General features: G+C 38.2%; 1 protein-coding gene across 1 annotated transcript in view; it reads left to right on the forward strand.

Annotated features, from left to right (window-relative positions):
• Nucleotides 1-25,726, forward strand: part of GPC5 (glypican 5) — a 1,026,336-nt gene that overhangs the window by 157,261 nt on the left and 843,349 nt on the right. Inside the window, exon 5 of the mRNA XM_074983055.1 lies at nucleotides 7,540-7,662. Coding sequence (XP_074839156.1) covers nucleotides 7,540-7,662 — 123 coding nt within the window. The remainder of the gene's footprint in view (nucleotides 1-7,539; nucleotides 7,663-25,726) is intronic.

A 25,726-nucleotide genomic window follows, 5' to 3' on the forward strand; every position in this document is an offset into this window, starting at 1 on the left:
CCATTTGGAAGAATACTAATGAGGTGTTGAAATGCATATTCCACACATAATTAGCATGCCGCCGGCTGCAGCACTTTGAAATTGCTGCTTTTTGCTCCCGTGCAGCTCGTCCAGATGGGGGTCCTTTCGAAAAGGGCCCTGTGTGGACGAAACACACGGGAGCAAAAAGTGGCAATTTCGAAGCGCCGTAGCCAGCAGCATACCAATGAGGTGTCGAATATGCATTTCAGCGCCTCATTAGTATTCTTCTAAATGGCTGTTAGCATGGCCATTTTGAAGTTTTCTCTAAGTGTGGACATAGCTGGAGAGTAGAAGATATCTACTGTCTTAGCTCTCAGGTCAAGCTGGTACCAGTCACAAAGCATTTTGTGTACTTGTGAGAGAAAGCAGAGCTTTAAGGAGAATACCTTGCCGGTATTTTATTTTGTGTGGAGAGAAAGATATGCAGAGCAAATAGCTGCTTCAGCAAGCATTGGATCCTCTCTGGCACCATCTGCTGCTTTTCGCAGGACATGGGTTAGGATGTTACTTGCAGTCTGCTCTCTCTCATTTTGTGTCTCTGGCAAGCTACAAAATTCCTGGCTGTTTCTCATAACAGTAATCTTAGGGGATATGACAGTATATTCCCTAGAATCTCATTTAAGCAAAGTGCCAGTTAACTGAGTAACACTTTACTGGTTCGCACAACAATAAATGTGTTATAGACAGGTAGGAAATGTAATTAAATTTTGATGCATTTGTCAACTCAAGCTGATGATGTGGAGAATCTGTGCATCCTTCCATGTGCTGAGATAGCACAATGTTAGGCACAGTTGAAGAACCTGAACTGAATAGAACAGTTTCCCAAACTAATTCAGCCACAGAACACTTTTGGGCTTGGAATATATTGACGGAACATATACATGCTGGTCCATGGGAATGCATGGGAGGAGGGCTTTATATAGAAAAATTGCCACGCAAAGGCTGTGTCTACACTACCAACCTCCTTCGAAGGAAGGATGGTAAGGAGGGTGCTGGGAGTTTACTAATGAAGTGCTGTGCTATGCAGCACTTCATTAAGCAAATTCCCACCCCCCTCCCCGGCAACTTTGAAGTTTTAGACTTTGAAGTACCGGCACACGTCTAGCTGTGGCTCACCCACTGGTACTTCGAAGTGCCGGGGCAACTTTGAAGTCCCCTTACTCCCTTTACTCCAAAAATTCCTTCGAAGGAGGGTGGTAGTGTGGACAAGCCCATAATGCGCAAACGTTGATCTAAAAGAGTTAGGTTTTTAGATACCTTTCATTTACAAAATAACAAGAGAAAATCATCTGAACGAACAGCTAATATCCTTCTGATAGGAAAATGGTTGGCAACCCTATAATTAAGTATAAAAAATAAATACAAACCCCAAACAAAACATCAGTATAACAGCTGAAAGAGGGTTGGTTAGTGTTGTTCTTTTGTGCAAAAATAGAAAGGACAATAATGTTTGAATAAGGACTTTCCTAAAATTTAAAAACATTTTCATGAAAAAGAAATGCAAAACAAATTAGGTATGGAAAAATATTTTTAAATTTTGTGTTTTTATATATTTGTTACTTTTACAGAAAACTACGGGGAAATAAAAATAAGTAACGTTTGACAGCTTTTTTAATGGGAAGAGTGTTTTTGCATCATGTGATCACAAATCTGGTTAATATTAGGAACACTGTTTTTGAGAGTTGGATCCTCATATGAGGCGCAACATCAAGTCTGTTCTGTATTTTCTTTTCAACGCAGTGTAATGTGAAAATCCAGTTTCACATAGGTATATTGTAACACAGGGAAGGAGCATGTGAACTGCATGTTTTGCCACATTTGGTTACTCTGCAGTTAGATTGTTCTAAAAATTACTTAGAGGAAGTTCATTAAACTTTTGTTTCAGCTGAGAGTCTGAAATCAAGTCAGACTCTCATAATCTTGTGCTACTAAGGCGACTGGCTTGACTATAATTGCAAATGGATATAGAACCCAAGCGTTATCATCATTTGTCAGAGGGAAATATTCTAAGACAGTAAAGTGCAAGTCATGCAATCACTGCAAATATCCTTATTGGCTGTTTTTACATTTCAGTAAGAAAGTCACTTAGGCTGGGCCTACACTAGAGAGTTTTATCGACAGAAAGGGTCTTCTATTGACATAACTCAGGGAGCGTCTACACACTCAAAGCATTCTGTCGACAGCATCTCGACAGAATTCTGCATTTTCCTGGATAATATTATCCCTCAAAAATTTGAGGCATAACAATCTCTGGGCAGAGTACTGTTGACAAAAGTGCAGCGTAGACACTTATCAACAGAGGGCTTCTGGTTGCCTGGCAGCCCTCTTTGCAGAGCTGCCATTTCTCTTCCTGGCACCAGAGGGCAGTGCAGTCTGGTAGTTCTCTGTCGACAGAGCAAGTTGTGTGTAGATGCGATCTGTTGACAGAAGTTCTGTCAAGATTTCCCTGTTGACAGTAACTTCTGTCGACGATGCTTCTGGTGTTAGACAGCCTTAGAGTAGGAAAGCAGTCAAAGTTCTTTTCTTCTTTTGAGGTCCAAAATTCCAGTGTCCTTGACAGTAACAAAATTTTCTCCATTGTAGTAAAAATGATCACATTCTTTCCTTGCAATGACAGATTCACGCATTTAATTTTGTAAAAATATTTGCATGGCACTCAGGTCTCAGGAGCCCCAAGAAACTTGTGAAACAGTCCAGTACGTTTTTCAGAGATGTAGGAATTTTTTTTAACTGCAAGTGCTTCTCTGTATAGAACGCGACTGCTGATGCTTTCTGGTGCCATACTTTTGATTTGCATTGCAGCTCCCACCATTCTCCTGACCATTATCGCTACACACATCAACACAATTTTCCCAACTTAAGTTAATGTTTTTTTCATAAAGCTGTTAATACAGTTGAATATTTCTTCACCAGTTGTGTTGCTTTTTAAAGATTTACATAAGAGCAAGTCCTCTTCAATAGATTTATCAAATCTACAGTGGACAAATAGTAGCGGCAGAGCAAGCCCTGTTATGTCAGTGCACTCATCTAGCTGCAATGAATGCCCATTGCAGATTTTCATTTGGCAGTCTCTCTCTTTTTTATGTCAACAGGAAGATCTTTAACATGATGTGAAACAATACTGTTTGACAGCTGTTGTGTGTCATTTTTTTTTTTTACTATACTTCTCATTAAACATGCACAATTGTAATATCTTCACACAAGGTTTGATGAGTATTTCTACAACTGCATGCATTTCTCTTGCAAGTGCTATACAGTAGCTTACTTTGTGCTTTCATTGTCTGTTTTAGCAATCTGAAACATCGAGAATTTATGATTTTCAAGTGAATCAAGACATCGCTTGAAAAACGTACATCTTTGTCTTTGTATTCAGCATATATGGTTTCCAAATGCCTTTGAAGTTTAGCAGGATACAGAGAACTGTTGGATATAGTTTTGTTGCACATCACGCACTGTGCCTCCGGGGCATCTTTATTTCCAACACATGTAAATCTGAAAGACGAATAACTTTAACCATACTTTTGCTTTGGTATCTTACTGCCTGCTGCTAATTTGTTGGGGTTTGGTGGGAATGGTTTCATCATGGATAGCTCACTTCATGATTTTCCAGGAACTAAAGGCTGCGATTTTCCATCTGCACGTTGAAGTGTCCTGATATTTTGTTCCTTTTTTTTCAGTCACAGAAGAACCTGCTTTTCATTTCAAAGTTCCTTCTTTCAGCCCCAGATCCATGGAGGATGAGTTCAGTATCAATATTTGGAAACTGATTTGTCTCACAAAAATATTGATATTATAAGACAAACAGTGAAAAATTCACAAGTTTACAACACAAACCCCATTAGCATGGTAATGTTGTTGGCCTGACAGCCTATGGCAGTGTCATGTGATCCCCCCTCTGTGCTCAGGGTACCCTCCCTCCCAGTGGATGAACATGACTCATGCCAAAACAATCTGAATCTACTGGGATTGTTTGGCACAAGTCGCATAATAACAACTCTACTATTATGAATGTGTTTATATTAATATACCCACAAGCTAAATACTATTCAAATACCTTAGTTTTTCATACATACGATTTCATATTTAGTATTTTAGAAAGAAAAATATTGCTAGAATCAATTTTTTTTCACAGAACACCTATTCACATCATGTGGAACATGAATATTCTGAGGAACACAGTTTGGGAAATGCTGTAATCAAGCGAAATATAACTGTAGTAACCTTTCATATAAGAGCCACCACTATTGCTTGATATAAGTCTGTTATTTACCATTTGTTTTCTTGTTTTTAAAATGTTAATAACACATCAGGATTTTCTCTCTGTATGGGAACCGTTACCCTATTTCTACCTCTAATTAGAATACAAACTCTGAATCATTTCACAGAATGCATCACAAGTTAGCAGAGATTGTTATGAAGACCACCTTCCCTCTGATGCACTAACATGTGGACTACCACCTATCCTAATCATGAGAATGTAATATTCCTGTGACAATTACAACATTTGTCTGCATGAAAATTTAATACAGTAAGCTCTTCCATAGCAGGCCATCTTGGGACTGGGAGGTTGCTGGATAGTCAAATACTGTGGATAACTGAGAGGATCCCTTCACCATCGGAGGTCTGCAGTACAGCAGCACTCTGCTTCCTGAAGCCCTGATCAGCTCCGCCTCTGGAGCACTGCATCCACCAGCCCAGCCTGTGAATAGAACTTAATAGAACTTATTCCTCATGCTCCTTTTAAACATCATATAGTCCAAGTACAGATTATTATGTAGCATAAATTAGTCTGTCTCCAACCACTGGGAAGAAATTAACATAGAGATGCCTGTTGGGTTTTCAAGACCATGACTATTGCTTTGACACCTTTCTTCCCACTTGTAGGTTATAGATGATCCCACATATTGTGAAGTTTTAAATCATAATAAATACATATTTATGTTTTCACAGCAGGTATTGATCTTCCATGCAGAGATTTTCATTATATTAGCAGATAATTCATGACAATAAATATCACAGTCTGGTTACCTATTAAGTCCAGTAATTTCATACATACTTGTTTATTTGATTTAACTAGAGGAAGTTTACCAGATCTAGGCACCTTGACAATTATTTCAAATAAATACATACATAATACTCCAATAGCATAAGATGCCACAAAAATTGGAATAAATTATCCAAACAGTAATTTAAACATCTAAAAAAATACCATCTCCAGCCTAAACTGGTCTTACCCAAAATGTCATCTGCCCAATAAACCTTAGTTAATAGATAGTCTTTGTATAATAGTTTGAAGTCAGTAAACAGCTACTGAATATTCAATGCCCTTGAAAATCAGATCACTTAATGTAGGTGGCTCAGAGTTTAAAGTAGAGTCTACCTTTAGACATGCATTTTTGGATCTATTGGCTTATTGGCAAACACACAGGCCATGTCTACACTGGCACAAACCTTCAAAATGGCCATGCAAATGACCAAATTGAAGATTACTAATAAGGCGCTGAAATGCATATTCAGCACCTCATTAGATTGGTGCCAGCCGTAGCTCTTCAAAATTGCCGCTTTTCACTCCCGCGTTGTTAGCCGGTGGCCGGGTAATGTGCGGTGAGGTACCAACTATGCCCTTGTTACCATTCAAGTCTTTAACTGCTGGAGCGCGGAGCTCTGTGCAGCGGGCAGCCTGGGCCAGGCTGACGGATGCCCCTGGGTCCTAAACACCCCAGTTTTTTACTGCTAGAGCAGGGAGCTCCTAGCACTCCCACCCATGGCCAGGCTGTGGTAACCAAACGGTTAAAGTTCTTTTATTGTGCTGGCTGTGTTGCAGTGACAGAGAGTAACAGCAGTCAGGCTTAGATCTTAACTAGTTACAAGTTTATTAAGCTACAGTTATAAGCGTGCGGTTACAAAAGGCTATTGTCTACTACTTTATGTTAGCAGAGTACAGGTATTAACAGGTTACGTTACAATTCAATACCATGACATCTTAATGCAACAGCATCTATCTATAGAGCTCTAATTCTTTAACTGTGCACACCAAAAGGAGACCTTAATATGGGTACATCTTACCCTCCTTAATATGGGTATATCTTACCCTCCTTGCGTCTCTCAATACCAGCGTAGCCAAGCCAGGATCGGTCACTCAATTCCGCGGAAAGACGAATACGAGGTTGGGCGTCCCCAGTTGCAGACCTCGGGAGGCAATCACCTGACCTGACCAGCAGGTAGTTGGTGGGAATGCACTCAGAGTCAGAGTGCTGCTGGGCCCATCTTTATACCCCCTGGGTCACGTATTCTCTTTCTTATCTATGGTGCCAGATCGTACTGGTCTGTCTTTTGTGATGCCAGTTTTTACAAGGGCAATTCTTACTTAATTTGCAGTTGTAACACAGGAGATAAGCAATTTGGGAGTACAGGACATTTTTTTTACAAGGGCGGAGATTTCTCTTCTGGGATGGCTATGTGGGCGCATCAAATCCATCAATGCCAGCTGGGGTAATTTCCTGAGGCCCCCCCGTTAACGGTTAGCCTGCTCGCCTTCTATCTGTGTTTTCAGTTCCTCAGGGTCACGATGAGCCAGCACATTTGGGCTCCTTTAGGAAGGCATCAAAGACTGTGCTGTTTAACTGCTGTTCAGTGCCCTTTGTGCTCTGAGGCACCTTAGAAGGGAGGCAAAAGCTGGTCTGTAGTGGGGGGATTTTGTCTGGCTACATGTGTGGCTTGTCCAGTCGGGAGTCCTTTTTGAAAAGATCCCGCAACTTCGAAATCCCCTTATTCCTATCAGCTGAAAGGAACAAGGGGATTTTGAAGTTGGCAGGGTCCTTTCGAAAAGGACCACGTCTGGATGAGCCGTGCAGGAGCGAAAAACAGCGATTTCGAAGAGCTGTGGCCAGTGGCATGCTAATGAGGTCCTGAGTATGCATTTCAGAGCCTCATTAGTAATCTTCGATTTGGCCATTTCAAAGTTTTGTGCCAGTGTAGACATAGCCACAGTGTTGCTTACCAGAGTAAAAGTAAGGAAGGGTTTGGAAACAAAGCAGATTGAAAAATCAAGAAAGTGATTTTATAGACCATCATTTTGTGAATTGTAGATTCCTGATGAGGATCTTATCCACTTGATGAGGACGCAGATATCCATGTTTCATTTTTGCAGATGTGGATATGAGCACAACTTTTGTATCTAGACCCCTGCAAATCCACATCTGCACGTATAGCTGTCCAGGGATCATTTTTGCAAATGAAGTGTCAGTTACAAATTTTGTACCCAAGCATGCTTCTATTATTTGTTTTGATGTTCACTAAGGCTAATACTACATTTGTAAGTTACTGAATAGTATTTCCTTCTGGACATCTTATGTATTGAGAAAGCATACTAACAAATTGGTTAATAAATAAGAGCCAACAGAGTGAAAAAATGGGCACATTCTTTGATTTATTTTAACAAAGTATAGCAGTTTAAATGTTCTTTATTGCTAATTGATTATGGTAATTATTTTATTTGTGTTTTTGTTTTTTTTGTAGAGAATTTATGAAAAGTCTGAGGCTTTACAAGACATTCTATGGAGGCCTGGCAGATCAGCTGTGTATAAATGAGTTAGCAGCTGCTGATGGGCTAGCCTGTTGGAATGGTGAAGACATAAAAAGGTACGTTTTCATTCTGTGATGTATAAGAGTGCTTTTATATTTTCTTTCATCTTTATTTTTCTCCCAAATTCTTTCCTGATGGAGTTACATTGAATATTGTTATTTTGGTTAAGAACCATTGCATTAAGAAAATCTTTTCTATCAAGCTTAAAATACTAAAAGCTGTCCATATTTTTCTGTTGAGAGAATATGAAGCCTAGTGCTCTAACATTTTGAGTTACCCATTTCTGAAGCACAATCTGGCAGTACTAGTGTTGACTATGGCAAAAAAGGTAGGTTTAATATTTGAAACATTAAGTTAGAGGCAGAGGAACATGTTTTTGTTTGATGATGTGAAAATTCAAAACTGGTGGGCTTAAACACTCCCTTTGGCATTAACAGCATGCAACAAATTTCAGCCATTCATTTAAAACTTTTTTTGATTGTAAGGAATAAAGTAATCCTTAGTGAACGTGGCTTCTCATGAGAACGCTAAAAGTGAAGGTACTGAGATAAATTGTTCTGAAGAAGAAACCAATACATTATTAAACAGTGACTTGGGAGCAGTCATTCACTAGCAGTGTTACAGAACTGATTTTAGCAAACAATCAAGCTCCTGGAAGTAAATCTTTGGAACCAGTATATTTCACAGTTCACAAAACAAAATCATTCTGAATGACAAGAAGGTTTTGAGGAAGCTATCATTAATTCCTTGTCCTCTGTTCTTTCTTTTCCCAAAACAGGCATGATTTTAAATGGCAATCCTTGGAGAAGATTCAGGCTATAGCACTAGCTAATTCATTGTAACTAGTGTTTGCCAATATATCCTGCTTTTAGCACCAAGCTCAGCTCACACAAAGTAGAATGAAATTAGCCTTTCTTTCCCAAGTCTGTGGCCGCATCTACATTAGCAAGTCCTTTCGGAAAATTAGGCCTACTTCCGAAAGAACACATGGAGCATCTACGCACAAAATGCGCTCTTTCAATCAGAAGTTGAAAGAACACGGTTCTTTTTCCCGAAGCCACCTTCTGCTCCCAGATCAAGAAAAGCGCCTTTTTCCAAAAGATTATTTCAGAAAAAAAACATGTATAGATGCTCTAGTCTCAAAAGAACAGTTCTCATGGCACTGGATTTTTCAGTCCTTGGCCTGTTCTTTTGAAGGTGTGGGGGCTGTGTGGAGAGTCCCTTTTGAAAGAGCAGATTGCTCTTCTGTTCTGCTTTTTTGTGTGTAGACGTGACCTTCTGGAACATCGTCTTTGAAAAGATGGCTGTAGTGTGGACCTGGCCTATATGTTGTGTCTTGTTCTAATCACCCAGGATTGGTGTTACCTCATCTGTTTTGTAAGAATTGGGTTTGCTGCTGCTAAGCTGTGTGTCAGCATCCTGGCACGTGGACCTGTCCATCTCGCCACCAAACTCGCCAGGTCTCTGCCAGCCCCCACCTTGCCTAAAAAGTAACGGTCAATGAGCCCCAATGCTGTGTTCCCCACAGACCCCTTTCTGCAGTGTCCAGGCCTCTCCCTGAAAGCTCACAGACATTACTAAGTTCTCTGCCTGCAAAGAGACAGAGCACTCCATGACTGTAGCCCAGGAGCAGACACCATCCTTCAGTTTAATACACAGCACTGAGATGTTTTGAAATAAAAGAGACATCTCTTTATTAACAAAGAACAAGTATGTAAGGAATACTGAGTAAGGACAGAAGACATATGAGTTGACCATTTTTTAAAACATACTTTCTAGTAACTAAAATATAACTTCAACAAGATACAACCTTTTCTAAGCAGGTTTCTCACCTACAGCCAGTTGCATCTGTTCTACATTTTCAGGGCAAAAGGGTCCACTTTTTATGAGCTCAAAGGCACTGCCTCCCATCTTTGTCCCAAGATGATAGATGCCAAATGGCCTTTTCTTCCAACTTATATTTCCCAAAGTCTGTCTTAAGAGCCAGTAAGGCTCCGGGGGGTCTGTCAGTTCCATCTTCTGCTATGACTGCTAAACAGCCTTCACACATTTTTGTTTACGTTGGTGACTTCATTTACCTTACATGTAGATGTAACTTATTATTCCCTGAGGTGTTACCTGCCTCAGTTTACATTGGAGACGCAGGAAAGCAGGTGAGACAACATTGCTTTGTCCAGGACAGGCTGGATTCCCTGCTTGCGAAACATCTTTTAAGAACATATTTCCAGCACACATCCGTAATTCTTTGTAGAGAACCTATTGTGTAATAGTATTAATAAGCATGTGTTTTTATACTAAAATATACAAGCATTATTGGTGAATACTAACACAGAAATCTCTTTTCAGTGTGGTGGCACTAGTGAAAATTGTTCTTGAATGTTCACATAGAACAAGGAAGAGTGTTAAAGCTTGGTTAGATTTAATAAATAAATAAATAAAACCCTGAATATCTGTGAACAAGAAAACAAAACATGGTGAGCTAAAGTATTGAAAATGAAGGATTTTCCTTATTAAATCATAACAAAGGGCAGTTAATAGCAATTCCTGAGCATGGTAAGGAGTACAAGAAAGAGAAGAAGACCAATGAATTCTGGGATTTTTAACCTTTTCCTTCTATGATGGAACACATTCTGGGATCATGCCCGTTTCCAGGTCTGTCAAACAATTCAAATAAAATAATCACAAGATTAAAATAATGAATCACAATTAATCACAGTTGTAATCACACTGTTAAACAACTATAGAATACCAACTTAAATCTATTATAAATATTTTGCATGTTTTTCTATGTTTTCAGATATATTGATTTCAGTTACAAGGCAAAATACAAAGTGCAGCAAGCTCACCGTATTTTATTATTCTTAATTACAAATATTTATGTTGCAAACAATCAACTTGGAGATTGCACATTTTTTAAGTGTGAAGGGGTATATAAATGTTTAGCATATCTAATATGTATGCACCTTACAATTTTTTTTTTACAACATTGCCATGGAAACACCTGTTCTCACTTTGCAAATACGAAGCAAGCAATATTATTGCTGATAAATGTGAACAAATTTCTTTGTATTCACAATTGGCTAAACAAGAAGTTTAACTGAGTGGCCATGCAGGCTGTGAAGTTTTGCACATTTTGGGTGCATTTAGTTAGCAAAAACAAATCTACATTTTTAAGTTGCACTTTCTGATTAAGAGAGATTGTACTACAGCAGTTGTCTAAGATGAACTGGAAAACACTATCTTCTTTGCAGTGCAAATATTTATAATAAAAAATAACAAAGTAAAGTGAACACTACAAACTGTATTCTGTGTTGTAATTTAAATCAATATATTTGAAAATATAAAAAACAAATCCACAAATTTGAATCAGTATTCTTAATAATGTGATTAAAGGTGCAGTGAATTGTGAGTTTTAATTGAGCTAATATGGTTTGAGCTCGTCATTTGATTTTATTGTGATTGACAGCCTTATTTTGTAAATTTGTGTATCATTTAACTCCTTGTTTTAGTTAGATCATTTATTTGTGGAGAGTTTTCCTCCTGTTCTCTGCACAGCTATAGAAAGGGAAATATGCCCCAGAATTTAGAATTATGTAGCCAGATGAAACCAGGAGCTCTCGTTGGGGCATTTGGAGCTACTAGAGTCAAAGTACTCAGGACAGAAAATCTTTTTCCTCCTTATCATACAGGCTAGCTTTGTCTACACAGCATTGTTATTCTAAAATAATCCATTCTAGAAGAGCTCTTCCAAAATACCTTATTTGGAAATATCATAGCTACGCACAAGAATGTATTTCAAAATAGTGCACAACTATTTTGAAATAGTATGTCTGGACATACAGCGCCTATTTTGAAATAGTGTCATTGGATGCCAGTATGGCTTATTTCAACATAGCGCTATTCCATGTCTTAACAGCACCTATTTTGAAACAGGCATTATTTCTCCTGCAATGAGGCTTAGGAAATTCAAAATAAAGCACCCACCATATATAGTAGTTGTCACACAGGGCCAAGAAAGGGTTAAGCATTATGCAGGATAAATGGCCCAGATTCAAACTTTAGGGACATATTGGTAGATAATGTTTGGGAGTGTGTGTGTGTGTGTGTGTGTGTGTGTGTGTGTGTGTGTGTGTGTGTGTGTGTGTGTGTGTGTGTGTGTTATATATTGTTAAAGGTTAACAATGTAACCAAACAGTTTCTGTCTATACTATATTTCAGATTAATTTTGCAATAGTGTGCGCATAGTGTAGATGCTAGCAAAGTTATTTCAAAATAACGGCTGAAGTCTTGAAATAACTTTGCTGTGTGGCCATAGCCATAGTGAGTTTTTACATTTATGGCAAGCAAATCAAGCAGATCTCATTTTTTCAACTCTGTAGCATACTTCAAAACCAACCCCATCATAAAACAAATGATCATGAAGCACAGTGGATTATATACTATGTAGATGACTGGTGTATTCTTGCTTGAGTGAAATTCTCATAAAAGAAGTTGCATTGTGTTTTGATATATAGGTACCATTCAAGTAATGAATGTTATATTTTACTATGATGAGACCTTTGCACAGCTAGTTTCAGAAACATTAAACATTTCTGAAAGACAAGCATTTATCACATCCAACTGCTGCTATAACAGTACTAAATGAATTATTTAGGTAATATTTAGGGCTATAGTAGTCCGTCTCAGGGGGCCTTTGTCATTGGAATATTCACGGCAGTCTTATATAAATGTTTACCGCTTACCAGTCCTGACAGGCAGCTTTTGAGTAGAAATGATTGCACAAAAGTTTAACAACTGTAGGGCTTATATGTGAGTATTTTGGTACCTCAGTATTCTTACAGTACAGATTCTGGAGGCTTTCCTTTAATCCAAATTGTGTACCATATTCTTAACTTGAGATTCTGATTGACTTCAGTGGAGTTACTCCAAATTTACACTGAGTTACTGTGGTATAATTTACAACAGAATGTGGCCTGGCATGTTTTGTTTCTACAATTCCACTACAAACTACAGCATGAATTTTAAATGAAAGGCGGCTGTAGTCTTACGTGAAAGTCATATTTATTTTCTACATGAACTCAGCCTGTGACACATTATAAGAAATTGGTCATTTTATAAGGAACCACTTTGCTTGTTTGTTGTACAATTCAGCTGTTGATAGAAATTATTCTGGAAAATATTACATGTGCAGTATAGTAGTTGTGACACATGGCCAAGCAAGGGTTAAGCATTCTGCAGGACAAAGGACCCAAATTCAACCTTTAGGGACATATTGGTAGATAATAACAGACAGAAAGCTGTGCTAGTCTATATACTATCAAAACAAAAAAGCAGTCAATTAATTAGTTAATTAATTAATTAATTTGTTAGTCTTTAAAGTGCTACTTGACTGCTTTTTTGTTTTGACTGGTAGATAGTGTTTGTTTATATGTGTTTAAATATATATTGCTAAAGATTAACAGTGTAACCAGACAGTTCCCGTCTATAATGTATTCATCTCTCTTTGAAGTGTATAACAAATAATCTGTGAATGGTAGAAAGCAATTGCCTTATGTTAATCTGTATAAATAATTGCCAAGGATCCTTGGGAAATAGGTCTATCTGGAAATTTTCAGGATTGCTTATTGTTTGCCTAAAGACTCTGAGCTCTGAAGGGAAGTCTGAAATTGTATGAAGAACCTTGAGACCTGATTCCCTTTAAAAAACAAAAAAAAAATCCCAGATATGTTTAAGGCCTCATGCAGGAGAAATCCAAGTAATAATGATTGAGATACTGGTCCAAAAATGGATGGAGCCCTGCACAGATACAAAATTTGTATCTGTGTCCACATCTATATCCACAAAAATGAGCTGTGGATATCCGTATTCACATACAGAGTGGGTTTCTGCAAATTTTTATTTAGTTACAGAATTTGTATCTGCATCTGTATCCTCAAAAATGAGCTGTGGATGTGGTTACTTGTGGATATTATGCAGACATCCATGGATTTGCAGGGCTCTAATGATGGATCACCTGTAATATGATGTTGGACTTTGGACTATAACTTGCAGAGTAAATTTGAAAAGAAGTCTCTGGAACTACAAAGCTTGCAGTCTCTACTATGAATCTCATTTCAGAACTGTACTGTATGTCTGTGCATAGACCCTTAAATCATTACTCTCCCTTTTAAATTAATTAATTAAATGTTAGTTTAGTTAATAAACATTGGCTTTCAGTGTATATTTGGGTAACAGTTGAAATATTGCTGGGAAGTAATGTGTCTGATCTTTCGGAACATAATCTTTCATGGGCAAAGACCTGCTTCGTCAGTTGTCTCTCTTGGGTCCATGGTTGTTACCTTATTTCCACAAAGAGACCACCCCAGGATTACACTCATATATATTTTATTAAATGCCACTGTTGGTTTAAAGGAAAAAGGAGAGCTGAGTTTCAAGCACACACCCGCACACCCTCCTCATATCTTCCTGCACTCATACACTTACACAGGTGAACTCACACAGGTGAAGATTATATTGTATAGGAACAGTGGAGGAAGCCAAGGCACAGTGAATTTGCCTGCTGTAACAAATCCAAGGGAGAGAGCTGATCCTATGACCTCTTGTCAACTTGCTCCCTTGATAGCAATGGTACTCAACAGCCGTCAGTGCCATACATTTTGGAGAGTCGGGGGAGGGGACCAGGGTCCTGGGCCTCCTCCAGCCTCCCCAGCCACCAGTGAATAACTCCTGCAGAGTGGTAATGTCAAAAAGAACTCCCCTATAACTTTGCACCCATCTTTTTATATGTTTCAGTCAATAGCTCTCGTCCTTTCCCATTGCCCCAAGACACTGTATGTCCATGAGTTGTCACCAGTGCCCCAGGATTCTGTATGACCATGTGCCATCAGCTAACAGCAGATGGGAATTTGATCTTCTCTTGATGGGGCCTTTCTCGCTTTTTGGGTGGATCTTTTCCGGGTCTTAGTTCCCATTATTTGCTGACCATCAAGATGCTGCTGGTGGCTGGTTGTCCAGACAGACTGGCTTAGGGGACTGATTCCATTGCGCACCCATATTCACACTTTCCTCACTCACACAAAGGAAAGCTCACTTCATAGAAAGTAATTTGCTATATAAAGGGACAGTCAGGATTTCTTACAAGACTTACGGTATCTATAGTAAATTTTTTACTAAGTTATAATACTTAATATAGACCTATCAGCTGCTACAAAGCAAAGGTACAAGACTTAAAACTAGCAATGGTGAAAGTTACAGAACTTACATCTGCATCATACTGGACTGAGCTGAGGCTTTATGCAACACTGGTTACAACAGTGCTTTTATATATTACAAATAAGTCATTTAGAAAAAGCAATTGGTCAAAGCATATAACAGATAAAGGAGAAGCAGGTATCTTATTACCAAACTCAAAATATTATCCTTTTCTGAAGATGCGTGTGTGATTCTCTTTAACAGAAGCTGTACAGATATGTCCAATATATCAACTTGCTGTAGATGTCTTTAGAATTCTATCATTAATTACTTTTTCAATCAATTATCCTGATACTTTGTTAGTCTGTAATTCCAAAGATCTCCCCTAGAATTGAAAAAGTGTAGGACTGAAAGTAGGATAACCAGATAGAAAAATATAGACAGGGGCTAGAGAGTAACAAGAGCATTTTTAAGAAAAAGTTCCAGATACTGTGACATTTGGTCACTCTAACTGAAAGTGACTTGAAAGATTATCTAGTCCAGTCCCCTGCACTCATAGCAACATTAAGTATTATCTAGAGCGTCCCTGAGAGGTGTTTATCTAGCCTGCTCTTCAAAACCTCCAATAACATATTTCACAAAGACCTTAGGCAATTTGTTTTAGTGCTTAACTAACCTGACGGTTTGGAAGTTTTTCTTAATGTCCAGTCTCAGCCACCCTTGCCACAACTTAAGCTCTTTGTCTCTTATCCTATCCTCAGAGGTTAAGGAGGTCAGTTTTTCTGCTGTCTTCCTTGTAAGTCTTTTATGTACTTCAAAACTGTTATCATGTCCCCTTGCAGACTTCTCTTTCCTGGACTAAACAAATGCTGCTTTTTTCAATCTGTCCTGATAGGTCATGTTTTTGACACCTTTCTTTATTGTTATTGTTGTCAGATATGTCCACATATTTTGCTGTCTTCCCTCCACTTCACTGAGTAATGAGTCTCCCCTGTCCTTGGTTGTCGTCTTGTTTTTAATGTATCTATTGAATTTTTTTGTTTCCCTTTATGGCTTTATTGAGTTTAAGCTTGGCTTGTGCCTTGGCCTTTCTAATTTTGTTGCTGCATGTGCATGTTGTTTGTATATATTCACCTTTATAATGTGACCTATTTCCAGTTTTGGAGAACTTGTTCCTGAGTTTCAGATCTTTTAAAATCTCCTGATTGAGCACTGCTGTTCTCTTAGGCTCCAGCTACACTGCATTCCCCTTTCAGAATGTTCTGGTGGTGCTGTTTTTGGAAAAAGAACAAGCCATGTAGATGGGGTTCATTTGAAAACAATCCCCATTTTTGAAAGAACCCTTCTTCCTGAAAAATGTGAGGAAGAAGGGTGCTTTTGAAAGCAGGGTTTCCTTTTCAACAAACCCATTTGCACGGCTTGTTTTTTTTCCCCCCGAAAACAGCACTTCTGGAATAACAAGTGGCTGCCATCTTGCAAATGAGTGCATGGTTTGTAAAGCAGCACCTTGTTTGCATGCCCGATTGGCCACATTTATATTCCCCTTCTAAAATGGAATGTAGTGTAGCCACAGCCTTAGTGTATGTCTACACAGGGCGTTATTTTGGAATAAGATATTCTGGAAGAGATTTTTCTGGAATAGCTTGTTCTGAAATAGCACATTTATACACAAAGGCCATGTCTACACAGCCCCCTCTCTTCCAGAAGAGGCATGGTAATGAGGAAAGGGGAATATTCAAATGAGGCATGGATTTAAATATATTATGCCTTATTTGCATAGTCTCACGAGATTTTACTTCTGGAAGAACCCCTTCCAGAAGCTAAAGAGCCGTGTAGACTGCTCTTTAATACATACAGCTTCCGTGCTTCACGTCTTTCCTAGCCAGTGGGGTAGTTTGTTCTTGTGCCCTTAGTAATATCTCCTTATAAAACTACCAACTCTTGAACTGTTTTTCCTCTTCTATTTGCTTCTCATGGGATCTTACCTACCTGAGTTTGCTAGACTCTGCCTTCAGATCCATTGGCTTTATTTTGCTCTTCTTCTAGCTCCTATTTAAAAGCACAACATTGCTTACATTCCTTCAGTATCATTTTATTTTACTAAGAGGTTTCTTATTTTTGTTAGCAGCTCAGCTACCTCCTTCTGAAGTTCATTGAGAAATCAAGGATGACTGGTGACTTTATTGCAATTGTAGTGATCAATGCATTCCAAAATCTATTCTCACACTGCAACTGCAGACAGTACCCAGTCTTTCATGGAGCTTTCTTATGCAAGGATACTCAGGAAAATTAATCCAAATTAACTGAAGTCTGAATTTAGACTAGATTAGTTAAAGCTTTAGGCCCCAGGCATAGCTCTCATTCAGAATTAAAGAGGCCTTAGTTAATTTTAGTTTAATTCAATTAATTAAATTAAACCACAGTTAACATCCCCTGAGTTTGTCTGTGCTGTGGAACCATGCACTGCAGCAACAGCATTTGTCAGTATAGGAACACCACCTCTGTGAACAGCATTGGTTATGCCAGTGGCAGCATTTCTTCATCACACCACAGCTGCCTCTATGCCAAAGTATACCTATGCCTGTCAGGGGGTGGGTTTTTCCCACATCCCTGACTGACCTAGCTATGGCAATATAACTTACAAACGTAGGACAAGCCTCCATAATGACAGATGAGGTGGAGTAGTTGTATGGCTTCCTTTTAACTCCCTCAGATAAGTTTTCACAACAGTTGGCTGGGGATTTTCTGATGAAATGTGTATTTATGGAAAAATGCTGAAACCTTAAAACCGAAATGGTCAGCAGAAACATTTAACTTTTGATGAGCTTTTGCAAAAATCCAGTCTGGGTTCTGATGGGCAGGAATGATACGTGACAGAGCAGAGGAAATTTTTCAAACTGATTTACGAGTCTATTTTATTTTAAATAGTGTTTGATGGCTAATTCCACAAAGGGACTTAAGTACTGAAATCTGACAACAAGGTACCAGTGAGCCCCTCCAAAACCCTTTCAGCTGGTGCTTACCAGAAGAAATGCCCAAGTTCCTTAGATGCAATGTTGCCATAGGTGAACATACACAAAGTCCCGATGCTGCTGGCCTGCTTCCCAGCTTGCTTTACACTTAAGCCCCAGGAGGATTTTCAGAGTAGGCATTCTCTTGCCTGGCTCTTCAGCTGGGCCTAAGATAGCAGGTGTTCTCAGAGCAGTTCTCATGGATTGCATTTCAAAGAATGTAGGGTGACCAGACTGAGAAGCTGGCTGGCAAATGTGTATGAATGACAATAAATAGACCAGTGATGAGGACACCCCTGGAATGTGTGGGACCATGTTTTGAATCCCCAGTCGTCCTGATTTGGAGCAAGAACTTGACAACAAGCCTCCCGTTGCCCTCATGGGTGCCCATCTCATCAGGGTGTTTGGTGTTCTGGAGAGTGGAGCTATTCCATTTTGTGTTTAAATAATTAAATATTCAGTGGGCCAGAGAGATCCTTATTCTGTGGGATAGAGATGAGGTCATACCTGTAATATGAGAGTCCAATGTTCAAGTGTTTGCTCCAAAACAGGAATGTTAAAACAGTTCTTCCACATCCCAGGGGAGCATTCCAACTAGAGGTATTTTTTTCTCTCATTTTTCATAAGAAGCATACGGGTTGGTTTAGTTGACAGGCAAGGTTAGACACACAGATTCTGAGGCCAGAAGGGATTATTGTGGTCATCTGGTCTGACTTCCTATATTACCTGAGGCATAGAACTTTCCCAAAACAATTCTAAGAGTATTTCATTTAGAAAATTATCCAATCTTTATGTAAGAGATTGCCTGTTGTCTATCGAGGTTGTGGAATCTCCATCACTGGAGATATTTAAGAGCAGATTAGATAAACATCTGTCAGGGATGATCTCGATGGTACTTGGTCCTGCCATGAATGCAGAGGACTGGACTTGATGGCCTCTTTAGGTCCCTTCCAGTTCTAGTATTCTATGATTCTGTGATGAGGAATCCACCAGGAACATCGGTGAGTTGTTGTAATGATTAATTACACTCACTGTTAAAAAATGGACACCTTCTTTTCAGTCTGGGTTTTTCTGGCTTCAGCTACCAGTCATTGGACTGTGTTATACCATTCCCTGATAGACTGAAGAATATACTATCAAATATTCATTGATAGTGTAGGTACCAGTAGACTGTCATTAAGTCACCTGTTAGCTTTCCCTTTAAGTTATATAGATGGAGCTGTTTGAATTTATCATAAAAGACATGTTTTTTAATACTTTAATCATCCCCATGGCTGTTTTTGGACTCTCTTCAGTTTATTAACATCATTCTTGTGTTGTAGACACCAAAGTTGGACATAGTATTCCAGCAGCAGTCATAGCAGTATCAGCTACATATGGGAAAATAACCACTCTACCTGAATTTGAGATTCCCATGCTCATGCACCCCAAAATTGCATGAGCTCTTTTGGCCACAGTAGTTCTTATGATTGTTCACCAAGACCCCCAAATCTTTTTTTTAAAGTCAACTGTTTCCCATGATAGTCTACCTTCATGTAAGTACAGCCTACAACTTGTGGAAAAATAATATAGCAAAAAGGAAAGTTTGTAAAAAAGGTTCTTAGACTCTGTCAGGTGCCACTTCTTTGTTTCAGAAGGTGAAGAAAGTATAGAATTATAGGACTGGAAGGAACCCCAAAGCACATCTACTCCGGCCCCTTGCAGTCATGGCAGGACTCAGTATTATCTAAATAATTCCTGACAGGTGATTGGAGATTTTTAAAAGCAGGCTAGACAATGAAGGAGATTCCACAACCTCCCTAAGCAAGTAATTCCACTGTTTAATCCCTTTGAGAGTTAGGAAGGTTTTCCTAATGTCCAGCCTAAACCTCACTTGCACAATTTAAATCCATTGCTTCTTGTCCTGTCACTAGAAGAACAATTTTTCTCCCTCCACCTCATAACAACCTCTTTTGTACTTGTAAACTGTTAAAATGTCCCTTTTCAGCCTTCTCTTTTCCAAACTAAACAAACCCATTTTTTTCAATCTTGCATTACAGGTTATGTTTTCTAGTCCTTTAATCATTTTTTGTTGCTTTTCTCTGGACTTTCTCCAATTTGCACATCTTTCCTGAAATCTGGCATCCAGAACTGGACACAATATCCGACATGAGGCCTAATCAGTGCAAAGTAGACTGACAGAAGTGCTTCTTGTGTCTTGCTTAAAATGCTCCTGCTAATAAATCCCAGAATTATGTTTTTTTTAATTTTTTTTGCACAACAGTATTTCACTGACACATAATTAACTTATGGTCCACTACAACCCCCAGAAACCTCTTCATAGTACTCCCTCCTAGGAAGTAATTTCACATTTGGACACCAAATTGGAAACGTGCACAGTTTTTTTTTCTTTTTCACTACAGTTCTCATTATCCTGTTAAATATGATTTCAAATAATCATTCACTCACAGAAGAGGCAGGGCATTTATCACAATGAATGTAGGGACAGAAATGTATCATTATGGCATTAATTTTGACATTGCATGATCCTATTGAGATAGATCAAAGAGAAGCAGTTAGACAACATAACGGGATTATTTTTCCAGAGCTGACTATGGTAATATTTGTTTGAATCACATCCATTCTGATTAGACCATGATCCTTCATCTTTTTAGACCTGTTTTAAATTCTTTTTTCACATATTCACCAGGTTGCCTGTGACAGTACAAACATAAGCAAAACTTTATGTAGTCATTAAATGTGAAGGGTCTTTTAGCATTTCTCTTGCAAAGTAGTTTCCTAGTGTTACAGCATCTTTCGTTGCCACCTAGTGGATATAGGTGTAAACTTCAGTTGTTACAGATTCAGAAACAGTAGGGAGCAAAATATGTGTGCAGCATTTTGCAAATTGAGTGCCTATCAGTTTCAGCAGCTTAAGTCGAATTTAAAGGACTGGCTAGCAATACCATGGAAATCTAAAATAAAAATGCTTGGTTTTGCCAGCACCTTCTTTCTGTAGTTTTATCTTCAATCCACACATTATTAAACGAGATGTATCATTTGATTTATCACTGTTACCCTGTCTACATCAGTGTAAAATTGGAGTAACCTAGCAGTGAATTAGAGTCCAAATCCATGCTATCATCTTGGGAAATTTACAGTTTTGTTTCTTTTCTGTATAACTTGAAAATTAATATTTATGCCATCAAATGTTTTAAAAAAGTCTCTGATAATTCAAACACTGGAGTTGGTAAATTCTGCTGTCCCTACGTACGTTTAAGACAAGACTGTTCACTGCTGAGGGTGATGTTCTCATTTCCAGTTGGCACTGCTGGATTCTCTTTCCAGTTCCATACTTCTCCCAGGCATGAACTCACATAAACTGCAGTAAGGACAAAATTAAATAAGTAAAGCCAGCCATTTTCCTCTGGGAGCCATTTTTGTCGCAGTCCATCACAGCCGTTGTTGTTGTTGTTATCATTATTACTGTAACACAGCAGTGTGTATTCACATGAACCATGCCGTTCATACCAGGCAATGAGCATGACCCTCACTGTCTCTACCACCAATGGTAGCAACAAGAGTGGGAAGAGGACTTCAGGAAGTCACTGGGCTTTAAGCATACAACCCAAACTAGCTCAAAGATCTCTGTGTGGCACAGTACTTGAACACTTGTGTCTGCCCATACAGCTACACTAGCATTTCACCTTTGCTACAACCAGTGCAACTGAATCAGGTAGCAGTGTGGGAGTCTGAGGAGTCGGTGCTGTTCTGAAGGGCTAAATGGCTTGGGAGTGGGCTCCAGATGTTGCAGGATTGTGATACAGGTGATCTGCGCCAGAGGTTGTGCCAAAGGGGTACAGATTAGATACTATTTAGGTTCCAAGGGATCAAAATAGCCATGAGATCTGGAGAGTAGAGTTCTGGATTCTGATCCCACAAGTTCTAATGAGTGGCCAAGAAGTGGCCTTTACTAGGATCCATGACAGAAAGATATCAGCTAGACTGGCCTGATCTTCCTGTTGTATTCCTGTGGCTCTATGAATATACACATTTTTCCTTCAAAAATTTGTTCTAAATACGTGCAAAATACTGAGATCTAGCTAACAGGTCTGCAAATGTGGGGATCTCTTTTTTACACTCGCTTAAATATAGGTGTTACATTAGCCATTATATGCATTGCTACCATAACTAACTAGAGAGATTTATGAAATTCCATCAATACCAGATTGACAATGTCACATGCCAAGGGGTTTTTTTGTTTCATTTTGTTTTGTTTTATGTTTTTTGTATTCTGGGATGGAAATTATCCAGTCTCCCCACTGCATTCCCCAATTTGAGTTCATTAAGCTCTTTATATTTTCTTCTTCCACTTCAGATATGATCATTTCCTCTTCTATCTGTTAACTCCTATCCCCCATCCTGCCTATGAGGGCTGGTCCTAAGCAACTGGTGACCCCAAGCAAATTCCTTTTAGTGCCCCCCGCCCCCTGCTGTGAATCTGCCTCATGCCTGCTCTGTGCCAGCTGAGCTTCCCACCTGCTACTGTCTCGCCTCCTGTAGGACCGTATGCAAAAAATGCCAGACAGGTTGCCACATGCGAATTCCAACCGTGGTGTGGTAAGTGAAGGCAGAAGCAGATCTCACTGAGCTGCCTTTACAAAGAGGGAGCTTGCAAGGCTGGGAGGCCAAGCAGGTGATTCTTTGGCACCACTGATTGATGGAGTGCGGGAGCTGCTTCAGACTTCAATGCAGCTGGAGGAGCAGCTGTAGCTGCAGTGCCTTCCCAGAGCAGTGGACAGGGTGGGACAAAAAGGGTTAACAGCTGCCTGCCTTTTCTGCTGTAGTGGGTGGTGATTGTCCTCATTTTTCCAAGCAGATAAATTATTAGTCATTAACTTTTTATTAACAAAAAATGCAGAGAAGTTAATTAGATGCAAAGTTTTATATCAAAACAAAAGAAATTTTTAATATACTAACTCACTTGAAATTTTATTTAGTTTACAACAATCAAAGGCTGACTTTTCTTGCTTTATGAGTCACAAAATTAACAGTCAAACTAGAATAATCAGAGGAGGATGCAACAGAATTTTCAACTGATACAATAGCAAGATCAACAAGCCTTTCTTGTGACGTTGTTGAACTTAAGTTTTAATCAGTTTTAATTTTGAAAAACTACCTTTGCCACTAGCTACAGTGATAGGCACAGTCAATAAAATTCTAAGCACAACATAAATATTTGGCATAATTTCTGTGAAACAGTTGTCACAAATATTTCGCAAGGCATCCAGAGCTATATTACAGTGATTGGGGCTTATTTGCGACAATGTTTTAACTTCAGTAAACAGAATTAATCCATCAATGTTGCTTTCTGATTGATCCTGATTCTCAGGAAGTAATAGTTCAAGGTCTTTGCAATGCTTAGCCAAATCATTAACAGATACATTTTTCAGTTTCAATATATCATATAAAAAGCAAAACTTTTTAATTGCTGAAATCATTCCCTCAGTGAAACAATTGCTTGATCCAACAAATTATTAAAAAATTGTACTTGAAATCTTTTCTCAGGATCATGTATTGGTTCATCATCAACTTCATATGAAAATATTTTCTTAATTTTTTTTTGTTGAGATGAGGATTCCCCTTGAAACACCAATTCCTCTGGATCCATTCCAAGTTTGTTTGCAAGCTCTTTTACTGCTCTTTTAGAACTTTTGAGAGTATTTTCTTTAATTAAGAACTTTTCTGTACTTTTCAAAAGTAATAATGTTTGATCTAACTGCATGTTTTTGGCTTGTGTCATGTTCCTCACAACATTAATTTGTGCGAGAATATCATACCAAGTGATTAGAACCACAAAAATTTAAAATTTTTCAATTCTTTAGCCAATGAAAGGTTTTCTGTTCAGCATCTTAGGTCATTTTGTGTTTCTGAAACATTCTTTCCTAGTTTCCAATAATGTTTTTACTGTAAATTTAGTAACATCTTTCTTAAACACCTGCCATAACTATGTAGAGTGAGAAAATAGCACATACATTTGCTGTAACTTTCCAAAAAATGATTATCTTCAATAGATGACTTTGCCATGTTGCCGTATTAAATTTAAATTATGGCAACCTCACAGCATGAAGAAAGCTCAGTGATTAATGCGTAATATTTGATCTTGTACAAAATTCTTTGAACCAGCTATATCGGCTCCATTATCATACCCTTGGCCATAGCACTTCTTAATGGATAGTCCCATATTGTTAACTTTACTCCTCAACAATTCTGCTAATCTATTACCAGTGTTTTTGTCAACGTTCAAAAAGCCAACAAAATTCTCAGCAACATTTACTAAGCCATTTAGAATTTCTGCAAATGAGGTTACTATGGTCATTTGCTCTTTATGAGTCATATGTGGAGTACAGTCCAGGATAATGGAATAATGTTTTGCTTAGATTATGCTAGTTTTTATCTTTTCCAATGTTTTATTGCTAATCTGGTTTATAAATTCATTCTGCAAGTGCTTTCCTAAGTAGCAGTTGTACATTTTTTCGCTTGTTATTCGGTGGATGTGTTCACTTAATACAGGGTCATATTGGGCTAAAAGTTCTACCAAACCCAAAAAGTTAACATCATGAGGATGATTTAATTTTTTTACACTATCAAGAAGAGGCAAACTTTTCCAAGCTAAGAACTGGGTAATGGTTAAAAGATGCTCAAGAACATTGTGACAGTGAATCTTTATTAATTGATTGTTCCAGTTCCTTATCAATTGTCTTTCCTTTCATCAGTCGATTTTCCAGCTCTGTCTATTGTTGCTGAGCATTAATATGATTTGGAATTGACTCATGCTCACGTAAGTACATTGAAATGTGTTTCCAGTTGTTGCAGTCATCATTAGCTAATTTGGATTTGTTGTTACTTCTAAAAAGTTTAAACAAAAACGGAATACTGTGAGGGTTTTTTCCACTGAAAAAACCAACCACCACCAATCAATTGTTTCTTTGTTTGATGGTATAAAACATTTGTGAAAAATGCTTATCGTCCTTATTGATTGGATAATCAATGTCAGAAATTCCTCTCGCAACAGCTTCAAAGAAAAATTTGTGCTGATTTTTGCTTATGAAAGCAGGCCATGATCCATTGTCTCTCCATTCAATGTCAATAGTCTCATTCTCTATTTTTTCACTTTCACATTCAGTTACATTTATTATTAAAGACAGTGAGCCATTTATTTCCTGCTCTAATGAAACCACTTTTGGATAAAATTCTTCGTTAACAGGATGGGAAATTGCAGATTCAACAATAACCCCATTACAGCTTTCCTCAGCTACTGCAATGTTGTTAAAATGATTAAGAAGTGCTCCTGTTTGTAATTTGGCTAATGCATCTCGAGCCTTCTTTCATTTACATTGTAAAGCCCCAGAATCCATTTTACTCTCTCTAGACATTTTTATTTAATGGGTAGGATTACAGGTAAAGAGTTGGAATTTCTATAATTTATTTATCCAAGCCTGTAAAAATATATAAAATATTATATTGAGTAAAAAATCTGCATTAGATATAAAAATAGTAGATTGTTAAAATTATCAACGGCCTGGCTGGCTCATGTACGAAAGGTTTTTTAATGCTAGGCAAAAACCATGAAGATAGATAAATTAATTTGTAGTGAATTACTTTAATTGATATGAATTAAATTATTCAATTTTGATTACCCTATCAAACCACCGTGGTATACCCTGAAGTAATGCAAATTTTAGTTTCACGGGTTTTGTTTCATGCGTTAAAATTCTGGTATCCCAGAAAACATCAGCAAGGGTCAGGTGAGTGACTTCCACGTACGCCAAAGAAAAAGGGCTCCAGCAGACTAGTTGGATTAGACACCTGTGTTTCATCAAAAATATTTGAAAAATGTTCTTTGATCCTTAAGTTTGCATATATGGTAATGAAATAT

The sequence above is a fragment of the Carettochelys insculpta genome, chromosome 1, assembly GCF_033958435.1.
Source record: "Carettochelys insculpta isolate YL-2023 chromosome 1, ASM3395843v1, whole genome shotgun sequence".
Lineage (NCBI taxonomy): Eukaryota > Metazoa > Chordata > Testudines > Carettochelyidae > Carettochelys > Carettochelys insculpta.